The 20,559-nt window shown below is 59.0% G+C and overlaps 1 protein-coding gene across 1 annotated transcript; it reads right to left on the bottom strand.

Annotated features, from left to right (window-relative positions):
- Nucleotides 1–12,667: 12,667 nt before the first annotated feature.
- On the bottom strand, nt 12,668–15,290 carry SBK1 (SH3 domain binding kinase 1). The gene is given in 6 exon segments (XM_062503744.1): nt 12,668–13,831; nt 14,406–14,608; nt 14,693–14,974; nt 15,050–15,155; nt 15,157–15,216; nt 15,219–15,290. Coding segments are annotated over 6 exon segments (1,506 nt in total). The 3' UTR covers nt 12,668–13,048.
- Between the last annotated feature and the right edge of the window lie 5,269 nt (nt 15,291–20,559).

Here is a 20,559-nt window from a genome sequence, read left to right as displayed (position 1 = left end):
CAGAGAGGAGCAAAGCCCCCAGGCAGCTTTGGATGTGGAGATGGACACAATGAGCTCTAAGAGCACTGTTTGTTTGGAATTAAACACTTAGTCTAAAGTGTGGCATTAGCATGGGTCAGAGAAATGAAAGTACTGGAGGAAGGCTCAGTGCCCCAAAACAAACCCCTCTGAACTGTGGCCGTGCTTCCCAGTGGTGTCCATCCAGAGACAATCTGCTCATGCCCATGGAGCAAGGCTTGGAGCACTCTGGCTGGGAAAACCTCGGGAAGCAAATATGGGGCAGGTGTTCACTGCTGTGTCTCTGGGGACTCCATCTCCCCCAGGCTTCAAAGACTGCATGGAGAGACTCTGCTTGCTGCTGCTCCTGTGTTCTTTGAACCAAAGACAAACCCACAGCAAATGAATTGGAAATAATCAGAGGGAAAGCTGGATCCCTGGAGGTTCAGTACACTAGGCTGAGCCATTCAATAAGATTAAAAGCTGGACAGCTCAATGTTCACCTGCCTCTGCTCCAGCAGCCCTGTCATGGACTATGCCAGCCCACATCCTGCTCCCTCCCATGGATGGGCACATGGCCCTGCCTCCTCTTCCTCTTCCCTCAGCAGCTGCTGATCCTGTGATCCTTCCTAGGAGGCAGGAGGAAAAGAAGCTGGTGATAATACAAAGCTTTCCTGGGACCCACTGGGGACTTTTTCTTTTAGGAAAGACTCTTCTCAGCCCAGGAAACCTCCTGTTCCCACCTGCCCTGCTAAGGCAGACTTAGACTTAGACTCTGTCCTGGCGTGGCCTTACCTCGGGTCTGGGGCAGTTGTGGGTGCCACCATATCAGAAGGATCCAAAGCTGTTGGAGAGTGTCCAAGGGAGGGACACAGCCATGGGGAAGGGTCTGAGGAGCAGCTGAGAGCACTTGGATTGTTCAGCTGGAGGAGACTGAAGGAAGAGCTCAGCAGAGGCTGCAGCTCCAATCTCTGCTCCCTGGGACAGGGACAGGAAATGGCTGGAGCTGTGCCGGGAGAGCTTTAGGTTGAATATCAGGGAAAGGTTCTTCCCCCAGAGGCTGCTGGCACTGCCCAGGCTCCCCAGGGAATGGGCACAGCCCCGAGGCTGCCAGAGCTCCAGGAGTGTTTGGACAGCGCTGCCAGGGATGCACAGGGTGGGATTGTTGGGGTGTCTGTGCAGGGACAGGGGCTGGACTGGATGATCCTTTTGGGTGCTTTCCAGCTTAGGACATTCTGTCATTCTGTGCATGCTTCTAGTTCCAGCCATAGCAGAGGTGGCAGGGCCAGTCCCTGTGAGTGTCCCAGAGGTGAGGGCAGAGCAGTGTGGCCAGCCCAGCTCTGGGTGGTGTGAGTCCCTTCTTTGCACAGCCTTTCCCCCTCAGGAAGAGCCTGGGGTGAGCCCTTCTCCTTCTTAGCTCACACCATCTGTGAGAAGGGGACCTCTCTGAGATCTGTCCCTTTGCAGATGAGATGGAAGTGCCCAATAAGTCCCAGAGCTATCAGAGGTCTGGCCCTGCAAGCTCTGCTGCCTCAGCAGGCAGCAGTCCTAACACAGCCCCTGCCCTTCCTGAACTACTTTGGAACAGCCAAAAGAGATTGTCACAACCAGCTGGGTATGAGGTGGGGACACAGTGACCTGCCCTGACCTCACACAGCATTTCAGTGGCAGAATCACAGAAACCCAGACTGGTTTGTATTGGAAGAAACCTTAAAACTCATCCAGTCCCAGCCCTTGCTGTGGGCAGGGACACATTCCCCTATCCCAAGTTGCTCCAAGCCCTGTCCAACCTTGGAAGTTTCTCCCAACCTGTGCTCCCCAGTACTGTTCTGCCTGCACGGGCTCTTTGGGCTTGGTGGAAGGAGCAAACATCTCCAGAAAGGAGCTGGAGAAGGAAGCAGGCAGCTGCCCTGGTCCTTGGGGAGGACGAGGTCCTTGGAGTCAGCGTGCTGGAGGAGCCTGCTCTGCTCCTGCAGCTAAGTAGGCCATTTCCTGCACTCCAGGCACATTTCTGTCATGCTTGTAAGCCCTGTACGGCTTTGAAACAAATGAAAATTAAAAGGATCCACCCCCAGCACTCGGGGAATTTGATCTGGAAAAGGAATGGAACAAAGACAGCAGCTGAGGAAGCAGCCCTGTGGAGCTACACGTGAGGAAGGGGCACACGGGGCCAGCAGCAGCCCTGACCCGGCCAGCCTGGTGACACAAGGGTCACAGAGCCCTGTCCCTCTCACCTGGTCCCTCTCACCTGGGGGTCTGAGGTCACAGGGAGCTGGACACCATGAGGGGATGCTCTGGTGAGTGCCAGTGTCAGCCTGGGGAGATGACATTCCAGTGGGACACCCCCAGCCCATCTAGGCTTGGCAGGGGCACTCCCAGGAGTTGAGACCAATTAATTCATTAATTCATAGAATGGATTAATAAAATCAAAGAATTATGAATGGTTTGGGTGTGAAGGAACCTGAAATCCCATCCCATCTCCCTCCTGTCATAGGCAGGGACATCTCCCACTGTCCCAGGCTGCTCCAAGCCCTGTCCAACCTGGCCTTGAGCACTGCCAGGGATCCAGGGGCAGCCACAGCTTCTCTGGGCACCCTGTGCCAGAGCCTGCCCACCCTCTGAGTAAAGATTAATTCACTGTGTAACAAACCAGGGCCTGCCACAAAATACATCCCATTTCCCATCCCCTTCCACACATCCCTGCTGAGGCTTGAGCTCTGTGAGCCTCCAGCAAGCAAAACCCTGTGCCTCAGTTTCCCATTTAGGAAATGGAGGTGGCAGCTCTGCCACATCCCCCAGGCACAGCAGCAACATCCCAAAAATGGGGCAACACCCAGATACCTCAGAGCAAGGATCTGCTGCGGTGCTTTGGATTCCTATTTTAAAGCCCAGCTAATTAATCTCAGCGTAACAAACTCGCACACCCTGCGCAGAGCAGGGGAAAGCATCATCCTCTGGTATTTCCAAAATGCCAGCATTCCAGAAATAACCCTGCCAGCCTTTTCTCCCAGAGAATACCCCACTTGTCTCTGGAGAAGTGACAGAACCAGGAGCACCACGAGCCACTAGGAATCAATCCCATCACCCAGCCGTCAGCTCTGGCTCCGTCAATGGCAGCTGCAGCTCTTGCACCATTTTTCCCTGGAAACTGCCACAAGGCAGCCAGGATTAGCTAATCAGAGTTGAGGAGCAAATTAATGATTGAAAGAACTAGGAGAAAGGCAGATTTGATCCGAGATTGCCAGCTTTGCAGCTGGCTCCTACTTGCAAACAATTCATTTAGATTATGAAAGCAAGAAATTGAGTACAAAACCCCCTAGATTGTTTGCTTCCTGGAGAAAGAAAAGAAAAGAAATGGAATTTAGATTAAAAATTATGCAGAATAGTATTAAATCCCCACCCTCTTGTGCCTCCCCTCTTGCTGGAAAACCAGAGCTAATCAGAATGTTGCATTGTTGTGCTGCCAGTGTCAGAGCTGCCTCAATGGACGAGAGAGAAAATACAGGAGGTGGCATTTGCTGTTAACTCCTTAGGGTCCTGCCATGGCAAAAATGGGAACACAGTGCCTGGTGCCAAAATCCCATTCTCCCAGCCTGATCAGCTCCCTTTAGGAGCAAGTGTTGGGGGCAGAGCAGCTTCCCACACCCTGCACAGCTCCTGCTGTGTCCTAGGGTGGGCATATCGTGTTTATTCACACTCCTGGGAGCTCTCAGGTGAACCCTTTGTCCCTCCTCTGGAAGGATTGGTGTCCCCAGGGATGTGCAAGTGCTGCATGCTTTCCCCCATGGAGGGCACAGGCAGAACCTCACTCCTGCTGTAGCTCCTCTGTGCCAAGGACAGATTTCACTGATGAACACCCTGGTAGTTCCTGTCACCAGAAGCAGTGGGACACTGACGCCCCAACAGGTGCTCCAAGGGGACCAGATCACTCCCCTTAGCAGGGCAGGGGCAGCAGCTGAGCTGGCAGGGAGCTGCAGGAGCAGCTCATCCCCACTGGCACAGCCTGCCTGCGCCCTTCTCTGGGGGTGGCTGTGACCCAGGGTCAGCACCCAGCCACTGCTGGGGGAGCTGGCTGCCAGCTCTGCTGACCCTCTGCAGCCACCAGTGCAGACACATTGAGTACTCAGCATGTTCAGCCTGGCCAAACTGACTTTTTCACCCCAAAAAAGCTTTCTGCTTCAGCCCTGTGCACACCAGCCCTTCTGAGCCCTGGCAATGTTCCGTGTCACCACTCAGAGCCACCAGCCTGGGAATTACTGCACACCCAGCAGGATTTGCTGCCCTCCCAGCAAATTCAAAATTGGGCACTTGGGTTTCATCTTTCATCTCCTGAGCTCCATGGCTGGCTCAGGAAGCAGGAGGAGTTGATGGACCTGCTGGAGTTGTCCTTGGATCATCCATACTCACCAAACTTGATAATCCTGTGCCCTGCACCTCCCATGCCCACAAACATCTGCCTTGCTCTGGCTGACGGAGCCAAAAACACCTCTCTTGGCCCAGAGACACTGCTGATCTCCAGGGACACCTCAGAGCCCCTACCAGGGCCTAAAAAGGCTCCGGGACAGCTGGAGAGGGACTGGGGACAAGGGATGGAGGGACAGGACACAGGGAATGGCTTCCCACTGCCAGAGGGCAGGGATGGATGGGATATTGGGAAGGAATTGTTCCCTGGGAGGGTGGGCAGGCCCTGGCACAGGGTGCCCAGAGAAGCTGTGGCTGTCCCTGGATCCCAAGGCCAGGCTGGACAGGGCTTGGAGCACCTTGGGATGGTGGGAGATGTCCCTGCCCATGGCAGGGAATTTGGGGGATCTTTAAGGTCCCTTCACACCCAACCCAACTCTCATTCCTTGACTGTGATATGACAGGGGTGGTGGCTGCTCCTTGCCTCACCACTGCCTTCCTGAGGTGGGATCAGGACCTGGGCTCCTGTCCCATTTCTGTCCCATGGGGCAGGCAGTGGCCCTTCTCCAGTCCTTGACCTCCCCCTTCCCAGGGCACCATCTGAGGCCTGTGGCAGCAGGAGCTGGTGATTAATTGCTCCTTGGCAATTCCCCCTGGCAGGGCTGCAGGAGCACAAAGGGCGCTTTGTGTGCAGTGCTGATAAAGGGGCCGGGATGAGTCACCCGCGGGGAATTAAACCAGGGAACAGGGAACAGGGCTGCTCAGCCAGAATAGGCACAGGAGCTCCCTGGATGCTCTAACTGGGTCATGCAGGAGACCAGGGCTGGCAGTGCCTTGTCTGGCCCCACCTGGCCCTGGCACGGCCACTGCCCAGCAGCAACGGCACTGCCCGTCCCCAAAAGTGACCAGTTTGATCCAGTAAACCAAGGCAGAAGCTCCGCCAGGGTAGTTTCACATAGGGTGGGGTCAAACTGGGACTGCTGGGCCTGCAAAAACTCCTGGGGAGGTCAGCTGAGGGGCTCGCTCCATCCATCCGTCCATCCATCCGTCCATCCATCCGTCCATCCATCCGTCCCTGTGGGGATATTTAAGCCTCAGCTGGGGCTCTGCTGAGCTCCTGGCCCTGTCCTGGGGCTGTGCTTGGCTACTCTGCCAGGTGAACCAATGGATCTGACCCCTGGGCTGTCCTCCTTGCACACCTGTGGGATGTTGGCCTTTTTCTGGCCATCAGGAGCCTCCTGACATCTTTGTGAGCTTTCAGAGATGATTTTGAAGATGAAAACGTTTGTCCAGCAAGATCACCAAGATGCCGCAGGTGCTCAAGATCCCCCGGTGGCTCCAGTGGGCCTGTTTGTGGCTGGTTTGCCCAAGACAATGGTGAGGGACCTGCAGCATCTCCTTGTGAGGAAAGGCTGAGGGAGCTGGAGCTGTTCAGCCTGGAGAGGAGCCCTCAGCCCTGGGTGTCCCAGTGTGCAGGGAGGGGCAGAGCAGGGCCCAGAACTGGGCAGGAACTGATCCCAGGAGTTCTCTTTGGACATGGAGTCATTAGGGATGGAAAAGACCTCCAAGATCAGTGAGGTCAACCTCTGCCCATTGCCATTAAACCATCAACACGAGGAAGAACTTCCTCCCCATGCAGTGACTGAGCACTGGCCCAGGCTGTCCACAGAGGCTGTCCAGTCTCCTTCCCTGGAGATATTTAAGAACCATCTGGACACAATCCTGAGCAACATGCTCTGGGGGACCCTGCTGGAGCAGGGTGGGACCAGCTGAGCTCCAGTAGTCTCTTCCAAGCTGAACTGTTCTGGAATTCTGTGATCTGGATGCTGGATGTGCCAGCTGACCTACCTGGCGCTGACACCTGAGAGACTGCAAGTGACACAAGGAGGGAGCAGGGTGGCCACCTCAGCTGGCAGCCACTGCTTGGAGACTGGAGAGTGCTTTTGGCTTGTGCCTCACAGGAACTTGTGGGGCTCTGGAGCCCATAGCACCCAGCAGCTGTAACCTCTGAGTGGTGATTCTAGGTGTGGGGCTCCTCCTCTCCAGAGCTCTGGCAGAAGATCCTGGGCTGCTGGTGCCTGATTCCTTCTAACAGCAGACTGGCCAGTGAGTGTCTCCCTGAGAGCTGTGGAGCAGCAGGAACAAGTGGCTCCCAGGAATGGTGAAAAGCTGGTCAGTGACTTGCAGCCTCATCCTGCAGGGAGGTCACTCTGAGACAAGTGGGACTGTTGTACTGGTCCCCAGGCCTGTCCTCCCCCAAGATCCAGCCTCCTCGGGAAGCCTGGAAGCCAGGATGGTGTTCAGCTCCTGACAGAGAATCCTGGGCTGCTTCAACCCTGGGGTCCTGCAGAGCTGCTCCTTCCCCCACAGGGGGCTATCCAAACACATGGAAGTGTCTGAGGTGCTGTGGAGCAAACTGAAGACCCCCGACAAGCTCCTGACCATTAAACCACCCCAGTCCATCCATCCTGAGCTGCAGAACTCCCACACAGTCACAGCCAGAGTCGATGTCCAGCCCACAGCCAGCACAGCTGGCAGCCTCCAAATACTGGAGTCCTCCTGGCTCTGAAGCCAAGCCAGTTGTCTGGGCAGCCTGGGGGCAGCCAGCCAGCCCTGGCACACACCACTTACCCTGGCCAGCCTCGCGGGGCAGACATGACCCAGCCATGCTCATGGGGTACAGGGGGACTTTGGAATTAGACCTTGGTCCTTGGGAAAGGCTCCTGGCACTGCTCCTCAAACCAGGTCTGGCCCAAGAGTGGCTGCAGAGGTGCCACAAACTGGAGCAAGGCCAGCAGAGACTGAGGGAGCTGCACCTTCCTCAGGCTGGAGGGAAAGTAAATCCGTGTCTGGGATTATCTGATCTGTGAGCAGCTTCAGCCAGGGAGGTGCTGATGGGCTCCTGTAGCCCCAGGAGAGGGGTCCCAGGCTAGCTGCAGGGTTTGCCCACTCCAAATGGTTCCCATTTCCCACCCCCTACTTTGTGACTGGGGATAACCCCACTCCGAGGCACATCTGGCCTTCCCTTATAAACTGGCCCTGCTTCATTGTGGCTCCAGCCCCGGGGGCACTCAGGTGTCCCAAATTCCTCTGCCTGCTTTCGTGCCAGGGCTGGGGTGGGGGAAACGCTTGTTTGTAAATCCCCGTGTCCTGAAGTAGTGGGAGGGGTGAGGTCGTGCCCCAGGCTCACCTGCAGCCTTTCCCCTAAAATTCCCTTTCCCTGCGGTGTCTTCAGGGCTACAGGGTGATTAACATTCCCTTTCAGCATGTTCCAGCCATGTTCTGGATGTCTTTAAGCCCTCGGGGTGTTACACATGGCTTACAAGTTGGGCTCCATTAGCGCTCGATTCGCTGTTTATTAAAACCTCGATTAATCTTGTATTAATGCTCTTCAAATGCGACTTTTGTGGAGGTGCAGCAGCCTCTGAGACGAGGAGCTAAGCTTCTCCCCAGCCCTGTGCCACTGCTGTCAGCGAGGAATTAGCTCGGGATCTCACGAGGCTCGGAGCTGAGAGGTTGGGAGGCTGCAGAGAGCAAGAGCCACCCGTGAGGATGCTCCTATTAATGGGGAGCCCAGCCCAGAGACACCCCTGGCTCTGCTGCCCCAAAATCTGAGCCAACTGGGGGAGCAGGGTCCATGATCTGGGAGCCCACTGCCCACTTTGTCCCCCCCAGAGAAGACAGGAAGGTGTGGGGACAGCCTGGGGGATGCTCTGCTTGCCAGGACCCCACAAATCCAGAGCAGGTGGAAGGGCTTGGCATGGGAAGATCCACATCTGAAAAGCAGAAACCTCTCCTGCCCCTGCCCTGGCAGCCGTGTGGCTCTGGAAGGGCTGTGCGGGAAGGAGGAGCGTGGCCCAGCCCTCAGAGGCAGCAGGAATTGCACCTCGTGCTGCTCCGTGGGTTTGGGATGCTGCCTGTGCCAGAGCCAGAGCCATGTCCGGGCGAGGCAGTGATGGGATGGAGGAGATTTCCCATCCCTGCCAAGCTGGGATGCTACAGTTGTCATGGCAACGTGGGAGGCCTGCGAGCTGGAGCTCATAGCCCACCCTTTGAGGCTGGGGGATGTTCAGGGCTGGGGGTGCTCCCCAGCCCCCCTCTCCCCGGGCTCTGGTACCTCCCCGCACCCCAAAAAGTGCCATCAACTCCCTCCTCCCAAAGCTGACACCCCCACCCGTCCTTCAGTCAAAGGATCCTGCTGAAAACACCGCCTTTCCCGTAGGGAAAAAACACCTTAGGGTGAAAAAATGTGTCCAAAGCCGTGGTGGGGAGCACAGAGCCAGGTGGGAGATGCGGGCAGAGGTTCCCACAGGAGCTTCCGGCTTCCCTGTGTCCCGAGCCGAATTCCCGGGCTGGCTGAGGCTGCAGCAAAGGCAGCCAGCACCTGGCAGTGGCTGCCCATGAGCTGCTCCTGTGGGATGCTCACAGGGCTCTTTCCAGCACGTACGGATGTGCTTGGAGCTGGCCTGGGCTGAGCTGGGCTGGAGGCGCAGGCAGCTCTGCTGTCCCTCCTCCCAGAGGTGGCTGGATGTCACACAAGGTCACCTCTCCTTCCAGCCAGGGCCTGCTGAGCCTTGCCACGCAGCACAGGCTGCGTTTTTCCCCACCTCGGGACAGCTTTTGCTGTCTGTCTCCAGCAGCTCGTTCCCGCTGGGGCCCTCGGCCGCTGCCAGGCTTTGACTGACATCTATCCATCATCCCTGGCAGCTGGAATCGCAGACAGCAGCGGGTCCCCGCGGGAAGGACAGGCAGGGACGAGCCCAAGCTGCTTCCTCTCCGTGGGCAGTCCGCAGCCACTAGAAAGAGCGTCGGGACGTCCCCGTGCCTGCTCCCATTCCTGCCGCATTCCCGCATCATTCCCGCATCATTCCCGCATCATTCCCGCATCATTCCCGCATCATTCCCGCATTCCCGCTCGGGCGCCCGCCCGGTTCCGCCGGGGCGCCGGGTGCCACATGAGTCACACTTCCTCCCTACGCCCATTCCAGCGCGGTGCCGCCGCTATTTTTGGAAGTTCTAGGGAGCGGATCAGCACCGAGAAGCGCAGTTAATGGATGCCCCCCACGCCGGGCTGGCGTCCCCCGTGTCCCCGAGCCGGGCTGGGGAAGCCCCCGGCAGCCCGGACCCTGAGCTCCCCTGGCTGTTCGGGATGCGTGGGAACTCCCTCTTCATCCCACGGCCCCCTCCTGAGTCAGCAGCGAGCTGAAGCACCATCCTAGTGGCAAAACATTACCTTTTAAAGGGTTTGTTTGCGCTTGGGGTGGGACTTCGTGCAATGCCAGTTTGGCGTTGATCATTGTGCTCCCAACGAGCGGATCATTCCCAGTTATTTTTACTCCCAGCCCCCAGTGTTTTAGCTGGGGCTGCAGTGCCTCACCAAGTGTCTGTGAGGAAAACCAGACACAATCCAGCTCCGGAATCGAGGGGTGGATGAAATCCGAAGCGAGATCAGCATCTGAGTGCCACAACCGGGCCTTCCTGGCCTTCCAGCTCGGAAGGATCCGTTTTACGGGATGCTGCACCCACACCCACACCATTCCACACCTGCCACCCCATCCCTCTTCCCTCCGCTCCTCCAGGATCTGTTGAGGATTATTTTCCTTTCAGAGCAGTGTTTGTGTTGCTCGTCCTTCGCCCGGGGACTGCCCAAGGTCAGCGGCCGTGCCCCCGCAATGTCCGGCCGCCTTCCCGGCCGAACCGGGGAGGAAACCCGGAGGGAAGGCAGGGAAGTTGCAGCTCAGCCGGGCAGGTGACACCTCTGCCGGGCGAGTGGTGGCTTGGCAAACTTTAGCTCCGCTTTTTGTGGCTGAAGCTTTTGCCTGGAGACAAGCGGTTCCTGCCCCTCCGGCGCTGCCGGGCTCGCAGCATCCCGACCTTGCCGGGATAAAATTAGCCCCATTTCACTTTGGATTAAAGGCAGCTCCGCTGGAGCCGCGCGAGCGCTTCGGCTCGGAGACGTCAAATCGCAGCGATCCCTTTTTTGTCTGGATCGGGGAGGGGAGAGTCCTGCTAGCCAGCGCCTGGTGACAATGACATTGATTTCCTAGACCTCTCGGGGTGGCCAAATCTGTATTTTTAGGCGGAGAAGAGAAAAATACGAATCACGTGTCAGAGCGATGCTTTGCCTGCCTGCCCTGGTGGGAGGGAAGGAGCCAGGAGCCATCGCTGCTGGAGCAGGGGATGAGCAGGACTCGCTGCCCAGGCCCCGGAGCGGGGCTGGGGAGGCACCAGGGCTGCTGCACTGCCCCAGCCGTGCCCCACACAGCTCTGGCCTCCTGCGATGGGGTTCCAGGGCAGGGGGGACCCCGACCCCCACTCCCAAAGGATCCCCTCCATCCCCTCCGCGTCCCCTGGGGCCATTTATCTGCCGGGACAGGCGCTGCCTTCATCTCTGCTTCCCTGCCACCGCCTCCTCCTCGCTCTCCCCCACCCTGCTCCCATTTCCCCAAGAAGACTTTAATGAAATCTGCCCTTAATTAAATCCACATTCATTTGCATAATTACCAGGAAATTGAAATTAGCCTGCGGACGTGGCTGGAATACGTTTGGCATCAGGCAGCCCTGGCTCTTCGGAGGGGGCCGCACCGAGGGTTGCTGGGTGCCCCCCACCCATGGGTGCTGCTCCCCACATCCCTTCTCTCCCTTCCCGGGGTGGCCATGGTGACAGGGTGAAAGTGGAGGGACAGCCACTCCTGAGGCCACGGCAGGGCACAGGCCGTGCCCTCCACCCCCGCACGAGCAGCATCACGTTTCCTTCAGTTAATAAAAAAAAGTCTTCACCGCCATTGAGAAATTTTTTGTTGCTTTTATAACTATGTATTTTGTAACTTTTTATGGTTTCAGTTGTGGTTTTTTTAAATCCTTTTCAACAGTGACAAACTGAGGTAACGTCTGTGACACTACAGCCTCTCCTACGGGAAGAAGGTCCGAAACCCGACAGCTGAGGGAACTGGAAATAAAAACCTGACAACCTACAGACACAGCGACCTCGACGGGGACAGAAATCACACCGGGCACCCCCTGGAACACACCCCGGGCGGTGCCACCGAGCCCTCCCGGGGCGCCCGGGATCCCTTATCTACATTATTGCACGAAAGATCGAGGACATCGAGGGACCTAAGGCAAAGAGGAGTAAAACCGGTGCCTAGCTCTCTACGTGGGGCAATGCTACGTCTAACGCCGGGCCCGGGGGTGCCGGGGTCGGGGGCACGGCGGGGGCTGGGGGCGGCCCCTGCTCTGTAAACTGCTGCTGCTGCTGCTGGAAAGCGTTATAGCCCTTTGTGGGGAATTGGGGCACCGGGGCGGCCCCACGGCACCCACCCCATGTGGCCCGAACCACATCTGGGTGCTCCTGCCTTGGGGTGCCCCCACAGCTTCCCCACCGCGGCGGTGGGGCGAGCTCCCCGCTCTGCTGGGTGCCCAAAACCGGGAGGGAAGGTGTGACCTCCACACACACGCACCCACCCCAGGACCTTGTCGCTAAGGGGCCACCAGTGGCTGCTGCCACCACGCCCTGCCTCGCCGCAGCCAGCCCCGGCAGGGTCTATCTCGCTGCCGCTTCCCCGCCAGCCCCAGGGGAGGGTGACAGGTTTGGGGAAGGGGTGACAGCAAGGAGGGGTGATGGGGACAGCACAGAGAAGCGGGCGGGCCCACGGGAGGCCACTCGGAGCCCCCTGCCCTGCTCCCGGGCTATGCAGGCCAGCCTGGGGGGCACCGCTGCCACCTCCTCCCGTCCCTGGGTACAAAGGGGCTGCAGAGGGGCCACGGGGACGCCAGCACGGCAGAGCCAGCCGGGCCCCGAGCATCCACCCTGCGGGATGGCCGGCACCGCGCCCCGCGGGCACAGCCCAGAGCGCAGCTCCGGCCAGAGGAGCCCATCCCTCCGGCAGGGTCTGAGCCGTGCGGGCAGGGCAGGGGGACAGGGGCTGCCAGTGGCAGTGGCTGGGACACACAGACACACAGACGGGGACACTTGCTACATCAATGGCTGCCAGCACCTCCCACGGCAGGGAGGCAGCTGGGGCTGCCGGGGGTCCGGGGCTGCCGGCAACCCCCCGGCTCCCCGTCATCCACCTCCCCATCCCCTCCCAGTCCCCAGCAATGCGGCAGGGACCAGTGGAAAGGGCAAATCACCACCCACCCAAACCTCCCCAAAGGCCTCCTCCACGGTGCGGGGTCATCGGCCTTCCCGCTCCCCGGACAGGGGTCGAGCTCGGGGTGGGAGCAGAGCCCCACTACCCACTGCCCCCGCCTCTTCCTCCCCGTACCGGGAGAGCCCTCCCCGTACTTCCACGCTGGGGGGAGCCTTGGAGGGGGCAGCACAGCCGTGGCAGGGCTGTGCGTGCCCGTAGCCTCCCCAGCGGCAAGCGGTGCCCTGGCCTAGGCTCCGGCCACCGGCCTCGCCCAGGCGGGACGGGGGGGGATCGGCATCCTCGGCGCTACAGAGCGCAACCAGTTCTGTCCTTTTCCTCTTCGATTGTGTTTCTGGGTTTTTTTTTTTGTTTGTTTGTTTGTTTGTTTTTTCTTTTTTTTTTCCCTTTGGGAAACGCAGAGCCCAGTCCCGGCTGGTGCCACCACCACGATGTGCTCTCCCATCCCTGTCCCCGGGGCGGGGGCACGGGGCGGGTCGCGCAGCCACCGCGCGCCGCCGTCACACGCAGATCTCTATTGCCGTGGCCAGGACCATCTGCCCCTTGCCCTTGTCCTGCCGTCCGTCTGTCCTGCTCGCCGTGCCCGGGGCGGCTGCGCCGGGCTCGGGGCCGCGCGCTCCGCTCCCCTCGGTCAGGACGGTCCTCTTGAGCGGGGCGGGGGTGCAGGAGCCGGTGGCCTCGTGGCAGTGGGGCCCGGCCGGGAGCTTGTCCCTGGCGTGCTTGCGGGAGCGGTAGGAGGGCCGGCACCGCACCTCGGCCATGAGGTCGCACTTGATGAAGTAGAAAACCTCCTTGACAGGGCAGCGCTTCTCGGGGTCGAGGGCCAGCAGGCGCTGGAACATGCGGAGGGCGCTGTCCGTGAAGCGCCGCCACTGCGAGGGCAGCCCCGCCAGCCGCCCCTTCTGCCACCGCACAAACTCCTCGAAGAAGGCGTCGGACGCCACCGCCGCCTCCCAGGGGAAGTTCCCGGTGAGGACGCAGAAGATGAGCACCCCGAAAGCCCAGACGTCGATGCTGGTGTCCACGGCGAAGCCCTCGGCGCGGCCGGCCTGGCACACCTCGGGAGCCGTGTAGGGGATGGTGCCGCTGATGCGCTTGACCCGGCAGCCCACCTTGCGGGTCATGCCGAAATCGGCCAGTTTGACGCGGCGGCAGTCACGGTCGAAGAGCAGCACGTTCTCCGGTTTGATGTCCCGGTGCACCAGGCTCTTGCTGTGCATGTAGTCGAGGGCCAGGCCCAGCTGCTGCACGCAGCGCTTCACCAGTTCCTCGGGGAGCCCCACCTGCAGGGAGGGGGACAGAGCGTCAGCCACCTGCCACCCAGCCCTGTGGGGTGCCACCCAGCCCGGGCATCCGCATCTCTGTCTTATGGTCATGGCGGCTTTTGTCTGGGTAGGCAGGGGATGGTGGTGGGTCCTGAGCTACCCATGGGATGGGTGGTAGGTCTCAGGCTCCCCCATAGGATGGTTTGGGTTGGAAGGAGCCTTAAGAATTGTCCAGTTAAAAGCCCCGCCCTCAGCAAGGACACCTCTCACTAGCCCAGGTTGCTTCAAGTCCCATCCAACCTGGCCCTGGACACTTACAGGGATGGGGCAGCCACAGCTTCCCCAGGAGAAGGGTGATGGGTCTCAGAACATCCTACGGACAGGTGATGGATCTTATACCTCCCAGGGGATGGGTGATGGGTCCCACACCTGCTTGTGGGTGCTTGTTGTCAAGCCTGGCCCAGATAGGGGTGCCCAGTCCCTGTACCCACACCCCTCCCACATGGGCCCAAAGTACAGGGGCAGCTTTGCCCAGCACCCCCTGAGCCCCCACATCCCACAGAGGCTCCCACAGGAGGTGCTGGGGTCCCACCTGAGGCGGGATGATGTCGAAGAGGTCTCCACCGGGGGCGTACTCCTGAGCGAAGACGTAGCAGTCCTCGGTCTCGAAGACCACGTCAAAGACCTTGATGATGAAGGGGCTGGAGGAGAGTGTGTTGGTGATGCTGAATTCCCGCAGGAAGTTCTTCAGCTTCGTCTTGTTCTTGTTGACGAACTTCAGGGCCATCTTGGTGCCTGTGGAGGGCAGGGGACAGGAGTGAGCCCTGGGCTGGGACAGACCGGGCACCTCGCTCCCAGCACACACCCCGTTCCCCTCACCTGTGCTTTTGTGGGACACCAGGTCCACCTTGCCGTAGGTGCCCTTGCCGAGCTCGCGGATGAGGTCATAGTGCTTGGTGATGTCGGTGCCCGAGAGGGTGCGGATGGCCAGGGACTGCATGTCCTCGGTGATCAGGGGCACCCCGCAGCAGCCCAGCTTGCGCGACGGCTCCTGCTCAATCGAGCCCGCGCTCATGGTTGCGCTGCAAGGCAGAGGTGGCACTGCTTCCGTGGGGGCTGCAGAGCCATTGTGTCCCATCCCATCCCATCCCATCCCATCCCATCCCATCCCATCCCATCCCATCCCATCCCATCCCATCCCATCCCATCCCATCCCATCCCATCCCATCCCATCCCCGGGGCTGCAGCCACAGCTCCTTGCAAAGGGGAACTGGGTTGCCAGGGTGGTGCTGAGCAGCCCCCACTAAGTGCCACCCCTCTATCCCCAGGAGCCACCAACCCCTGTGGCTCTGGAGGGGATGGTCCAGCCTCCATGGGGGCTGCAGCCATGTGGACGTTTGGGGGCAAAGGGAGGGCTCCAGGCATGGCAGAGACAGGGACAGGAGACAGGGACACGGACACACACAAGGACACACATGGATACCAATAGGGACACACACATGGACATATTTTCTCAGGCCTGGTGTGTTCACAGCCACGGTGCAGGACAGGAGCTAAGGCCCACTGGGGGTCTCCTCTGCTGCTGTGTCCTAGTGGGGTCCCCAGGAGCCAGCCCTGTCCAGTACTGAGCCCCCTCCAGAGCTGAGCCTCACACCAGTCAGGGCTGCCTGATGTATTCCAGCTCCAGGGCAGAACCAGGACCATGCCCAGGCAGCAAGGTGGACACAATGGCTCTGCAGCAAATCCCTCCTTCACATCTCTCCCAGCATCCACCAGCTCCTGGCCTTCGTTGATCAAGGTGCCAGACCTCTGGTGTGGAGAATCCCAGAATCTCAGACTGCTTTGGGGTTGGAAAGGACCTTAAAGCCAGTCTTGTTCTTTGGGTAGGGACAGCTGCCACTATCCCGGGGTGGTCCAAGCCCTGTCCAGCCTGGCCTTGGGCACTGCCAGGGATCCAGGGGCAGCCACAGCTTCTCTGGGCACCCTGTGCCAGGGCCTGCCCACCCTCTCAGGGAACAATTCCTTCCCAGTATCCCATCTATCCTTGCCCTCTGGCTGTGAGAAGCCATTCTCTGTGTCCTCTCATTCCAGGCCCTTGTCCCCAGTCCCTCTCCAGCTCTCCTGGAGCCCCTTTAGGCACTGAAATGGGCTTTAATGTCTCCCGAGAGTTTTCTCTTTTCCAGGCTGAACAATCCAAATTCCCTCAGCTTTTCCTCACCTCCCCAGAGGTGAGGAAGAGCAGAGAACTCTTCTCAGAGACCTAGAGCAGAGGGGTTCCATCCCAATAATCATCCTTGTGGCCTCCTCTGGACTTGCTCCAACATATCCATGTCTTTCCTGTGCTGGGGACCAACACCTGGATGCAGCATTCCCAGTGGGATCTCACCAAAGCAGAGCAGAGGCCGGCCCAGCCAGCAGCACATGGACAACAGCACCAACATTCCTCATTTCCAGCAAACCAGGGGTGGTTTTCACCTCATTCTGACCATTCCCACAAGAAGATCCAAGCTCGGAGTCACGCACCACACCACCACAGCAGTGAAACCACCCCAGTATCTCCTCTGATGTCTTCAGGGCACTGCCTCACCCTCCATCACCGCACAAGCACAAACCCTGAGCAGCCAGAGATGTGGGGAGGGCTGCAGGTGGACGAGGATGGACAGAAAGAGCTCAGGTGGTGCCCAGGGGCTGTGACAGCCACCCCACAAAGCACTTGCAGAACCCCACAGTCAGGATCCCACACAAGGATCTTCCCAGCCCCTTCCCAATAAGGCCGAGTCAGATCTCCAACTCCTTCCTTCCTTCCTTCCTTCCTTCCTTCCTTCCTTCCTTCCTTCCTTCCTTCCTTCCTTCCTTCCTTCCTTCCTTCCTTCCTTCCTTCCTTCCTTCCTTCCTTCCTTCCTTCCTTCCTTCCTTCCTTCCTTCCTTCCTTCCTTCCCCCCATCATGCTGCCTGTCATCCCAAAGTAAAGCTCAGCTTCTCCACTTATCATAGTTATATTTTTTTCCCTGGGAAGTTGGGGAAAAAATAGAAAAGGAACTTCAACATCATGATGTTCCAAAAATGTAACAGTTTGACTCATAAGATCTCCGAAGCAGTTCATCTCCATAGTGTTTCATTGGCCCCTTGGCAGAGGAGCACCATCTCAGTGTCTGGGTGCTGGAGGTGGAGGTGGATCAGCAGCAGCTCGCTGGAGGCAGGACTGGGAACAGCCCCCAGCATCCTGCATGAGAATTCCGGCTATGCTTGGATTTACGATTGCGCTCATCAATGTCCCTTAATTAGCCGACATTGAAATGCAATTATTCAAGTCGAGAAGGTTGGGTTTGAGGAAAAACCCTGCTGGTTGGATGGGAGAGAGGAGAGGGAGGACTGGCAGCTTGTGGAAGTGCTCTCCAAGTCAAGGGCTGTTTGTTTTTCCCCTTGGCTCAGCCTGTTGGGGTTTCCAGGTGTCTCCTTCCCAAGCAGCAACCGAGGAACATCCATGGGAATCAGGGATGCCGCCAAGTCAGGTCCTGTGCTGCGGCGTGGGCTGGCACAGCTGGCACCGGGATGTGCTGCCAGAGATTGGGATGTGCCGGGATCCTGCTGCAGTGCCACGGCCAGCCCCGAACAACAACCCCCACTCATCAAGGCTAACGGGAACACAGGGCCATCGCCAATCCCAGGAGAAGCCAAACAGCGGCGGTGACCAAAATACCGACGTGCCGAAGCCAAGGAAAGTGTAAACACAGAAGTTTTCATTAAAAATTGAAAGGTTTTTGAAAACATGTTGGGTTTGACGTGAGCAGTGAAGCGGGGCAGCAGCAGGAGGCAGCAAGAGCTCGGTTCCAGCTCCGTGCACTCCCGGGGACAGCAGGGATGGGGAATAGCAGGACATGAAAGGATGGCACTGCCAGTGTGGCAGGAGATACCACCAGCTTGGCCTGGCCAGGGTTGAGGTCGCACATCCCTCTGCAGCCAGGCCAATCACACCGAGGACCACCTGCACAGCCACACACCACATCGGGTCACTCCAGAGCCAGAACAGGGTCTTTTCCCAGCACCCCAACTCCTCTCCTGCCCCAAAACCCTGGCAGAGGAGTCAGCACCGCATCCGAAGGAAGACAAACACACCTCTTCTAGCTAAGTTCCAGGCGTTGCTGAAGGAGCTTTCCAAGCAGGGAGGGAGGATGCTCGTCCCGGCCGAGTCTGGCAAAGTCCCCCAGGGCTCAAGATCCCGGGAGTGACAAAGAGGCAGCGAAGCTGCTGCCACGTGGCCCCGGGACCTGCCGCTCGCCACAGGCGGTTCCTGCCATCATCTCCGCATCCCGAGCCATTTCTCCTACTATTCAGACTAAAATTGTTCTGTGTTTAAGCTTCAGAACCGTTTATCTCATTGAGTGAGGAGGATAATCCACCCACCTCTTCCTTGCTCCCTGGCAGGTATTTATAGGCAGCCACTCGTCTCCCGTCGGCAGCTGCCGCTCCTCTTCCCAAACCTCCCGGCTCCATCCTCAGCCCCGTGGAGCAGATCGCGGAAGGACATTATTCCATATCCACAGCCCAGCATCCTGCCAGGAGCCGAGGCTGGCACCGACAATCCTGGCCCAGCGCTGTTCCCTGCTGGGGGATGCTTTGCCCTGCTCTGCATCCCGCTCCACATCTCGCTCCGCCGCACGCCCAGCCCTGGGCACATCGGCTCTGCCGATAACTAATTGCAAACTCATTAGGAGCTCATTGAGAGGAGCAGAGGCCGCCCGGGAAAGTTGCCCCAGGCTCCCGCAGAGGAGGCTGCTGGAGCAGCGGCTGCTTCGAAATTAAGAGGGAAAAGGGGGGGAAATCCCTCTGGCCACATCAGAGACTGACAGAAAAACAACCTAGTTATTGAGGGAGGTTACAGGAAAAGCGTTTGGGCTGAGCCTGATGCACGGGTGAGCACCAGGGGCTGGGACTCGCACCCTGGGCTGTTCTGGGGTGAGGAATTTGGAAAATGAGGGGAAAATCTGTGCAGGGCAGGGGCTCTGCAAAACCCAGATTCGTCTTTAAAGAGGGAAGCAATGTGAAATGCAGCCGTGGGATGGGCACAGGCCCACACTGCTCTATCCCTGAACTTGGCAGAGCTTTGATTTTTGCCCATTCCCATCCCCAAACCCTCAGCTATGAGCAGGTAACACCGGCTCCCACACAAGCCCAGCAGGCTGGAGGCCAGGGCATCCCTCGGGAGGGACCTCCTTCCCTCCACACCCCAACCATCTTCCAAACCTGCCCTGTTTCCCCTAAACAACGCACTGAGCCAGCAAAGTCATGCCCTGGGCCCTGGCAGATCCATCCCCTCTCCCAGTTCTGCACATGCCAGCACCACCCTGGTGTCACTGGAACAAGGGGCCAGTGGTGCCTCGGCCGTGCCCCACGTTGAGCCGCTGTCTCCCAGGGCCCCACTCCATTTCCAGCCCCTGCCACCTCCATTCCTGCCTGACCCCATTCCAGGGACATCCTCTCCTCTGTTCCGTGCCACTGGGACCCACACACCAGATATGAGCTGTGCTTCCCAGGGGCTGTGGCACGCTGGAGCCCAGGGAGGGCTCACAAAGGCACCTTGGCCTAACGAGGACAACGTGGCTGTGGGGGCAGGACAGGAATCTCACCAAGGCTCGGAGCCACTGGCACCCACCACGGCCAGGCAGCCTCCAGCCAGGCCGGCCACCACCTCACACCACACCCAAAGCAGCAAAACAAGCACAGGGAAAAGGTTCCTGCATCCATGTGCCACCCCAGGGTCATACAAAGCCACTCAGGACAAGCCGAGTGTGACCGGGACGTGGCTGGTCACACACGGCACAGGGACATTGGCTGCTGGCAGTGGTTTGGGGACAGCCCTTCTGCCAGCATCCCGCAGCCCAGGAGGAGCAGCCATCTCTAAGAGGCCATGGGTGGGGCATGTCTCCATGTCCACCTGCCTCCACAGCAGTGGGACAGCGCCAGGAAACGCTGGAGCACCACGGACACCACCGGAACCAGCACCAAGCTTCCACCGAGGCACCTGCAGCAACTGGGAATCCCCAGTGCCCCCAGTTTAGGACTAAGTTAGCACTGAATTCCAAGTTATCCAGCAATTCTCATACCAGCTCCTTGCCTAGACCAGAGCAGCCTGCTCAGCAGCAGGATTGTCTTCGGCAAAGCCAATGAGCACCCAGCCAGGCACGGGCTCCCAGTCACAGGAGCTGCCCTCCCAGTGCAGATGTTCCAGCTGCAGGGCAGGGTCAGGCCCTGTCACACCCATCCATGGTGTCCCCTGCTGCAAGAACCGTCTCCCATCCTGGCCAGCAGCCTGTGACAAGCTTCCTCAGCTTTTGGTCCCAGGATTCAGGTTTCAGGTATCAATTTGGGAAGAGCAAACAAAGCAGTGCCAGGACGTCCCCCGGGGAGCCACTGCTCCTCCCTCCTGTCACCGCTCCCTGTTCCCTCCGAACTGCTCTCCCGGAGCTGCCAGCAGGATTTTCCCTGCCCTCATCCACACGGGGCTGTCTCTGTCCATCCGCCCCAGTGACAGGACCTTGGCTGCCTTTCAGTGCTTCGGCCTCCCGGCGTTTTTGCTGCCTGCCGAGCAGGATGGCTTCGTTAGGACCTCAGCTCCTCCAGCCTGCAGCTCCTCCCGCCTTCGCCGCCAGCACCGGGGATTTATGATTACTTCATTGTTTGATTGGTTTCATCAGCCTGTCATCATCTCCCTCCCAAAACTCTTCCGCCAGCGCCGGCAGCACCGC

This window comes from Cinclus cinclus, chromosome 16 (assembly GCF_963662255.1).
Source record: "Cinclus cinclus chromosome 16, bCinCin1.1, whole genome shotgun sequence".
NCBI classification, from domain to species: domain Eukaryota; kingdom Metazoa; phylum Chordata; class Aves; order Passeriformes; family Cinclidae; genus Cinclus; species Cinclus cinclus.
Note: the sequence above shows the minus strand (reverse complement) of the source record. Positions and strands in the feature narration are given on the sequence as shown.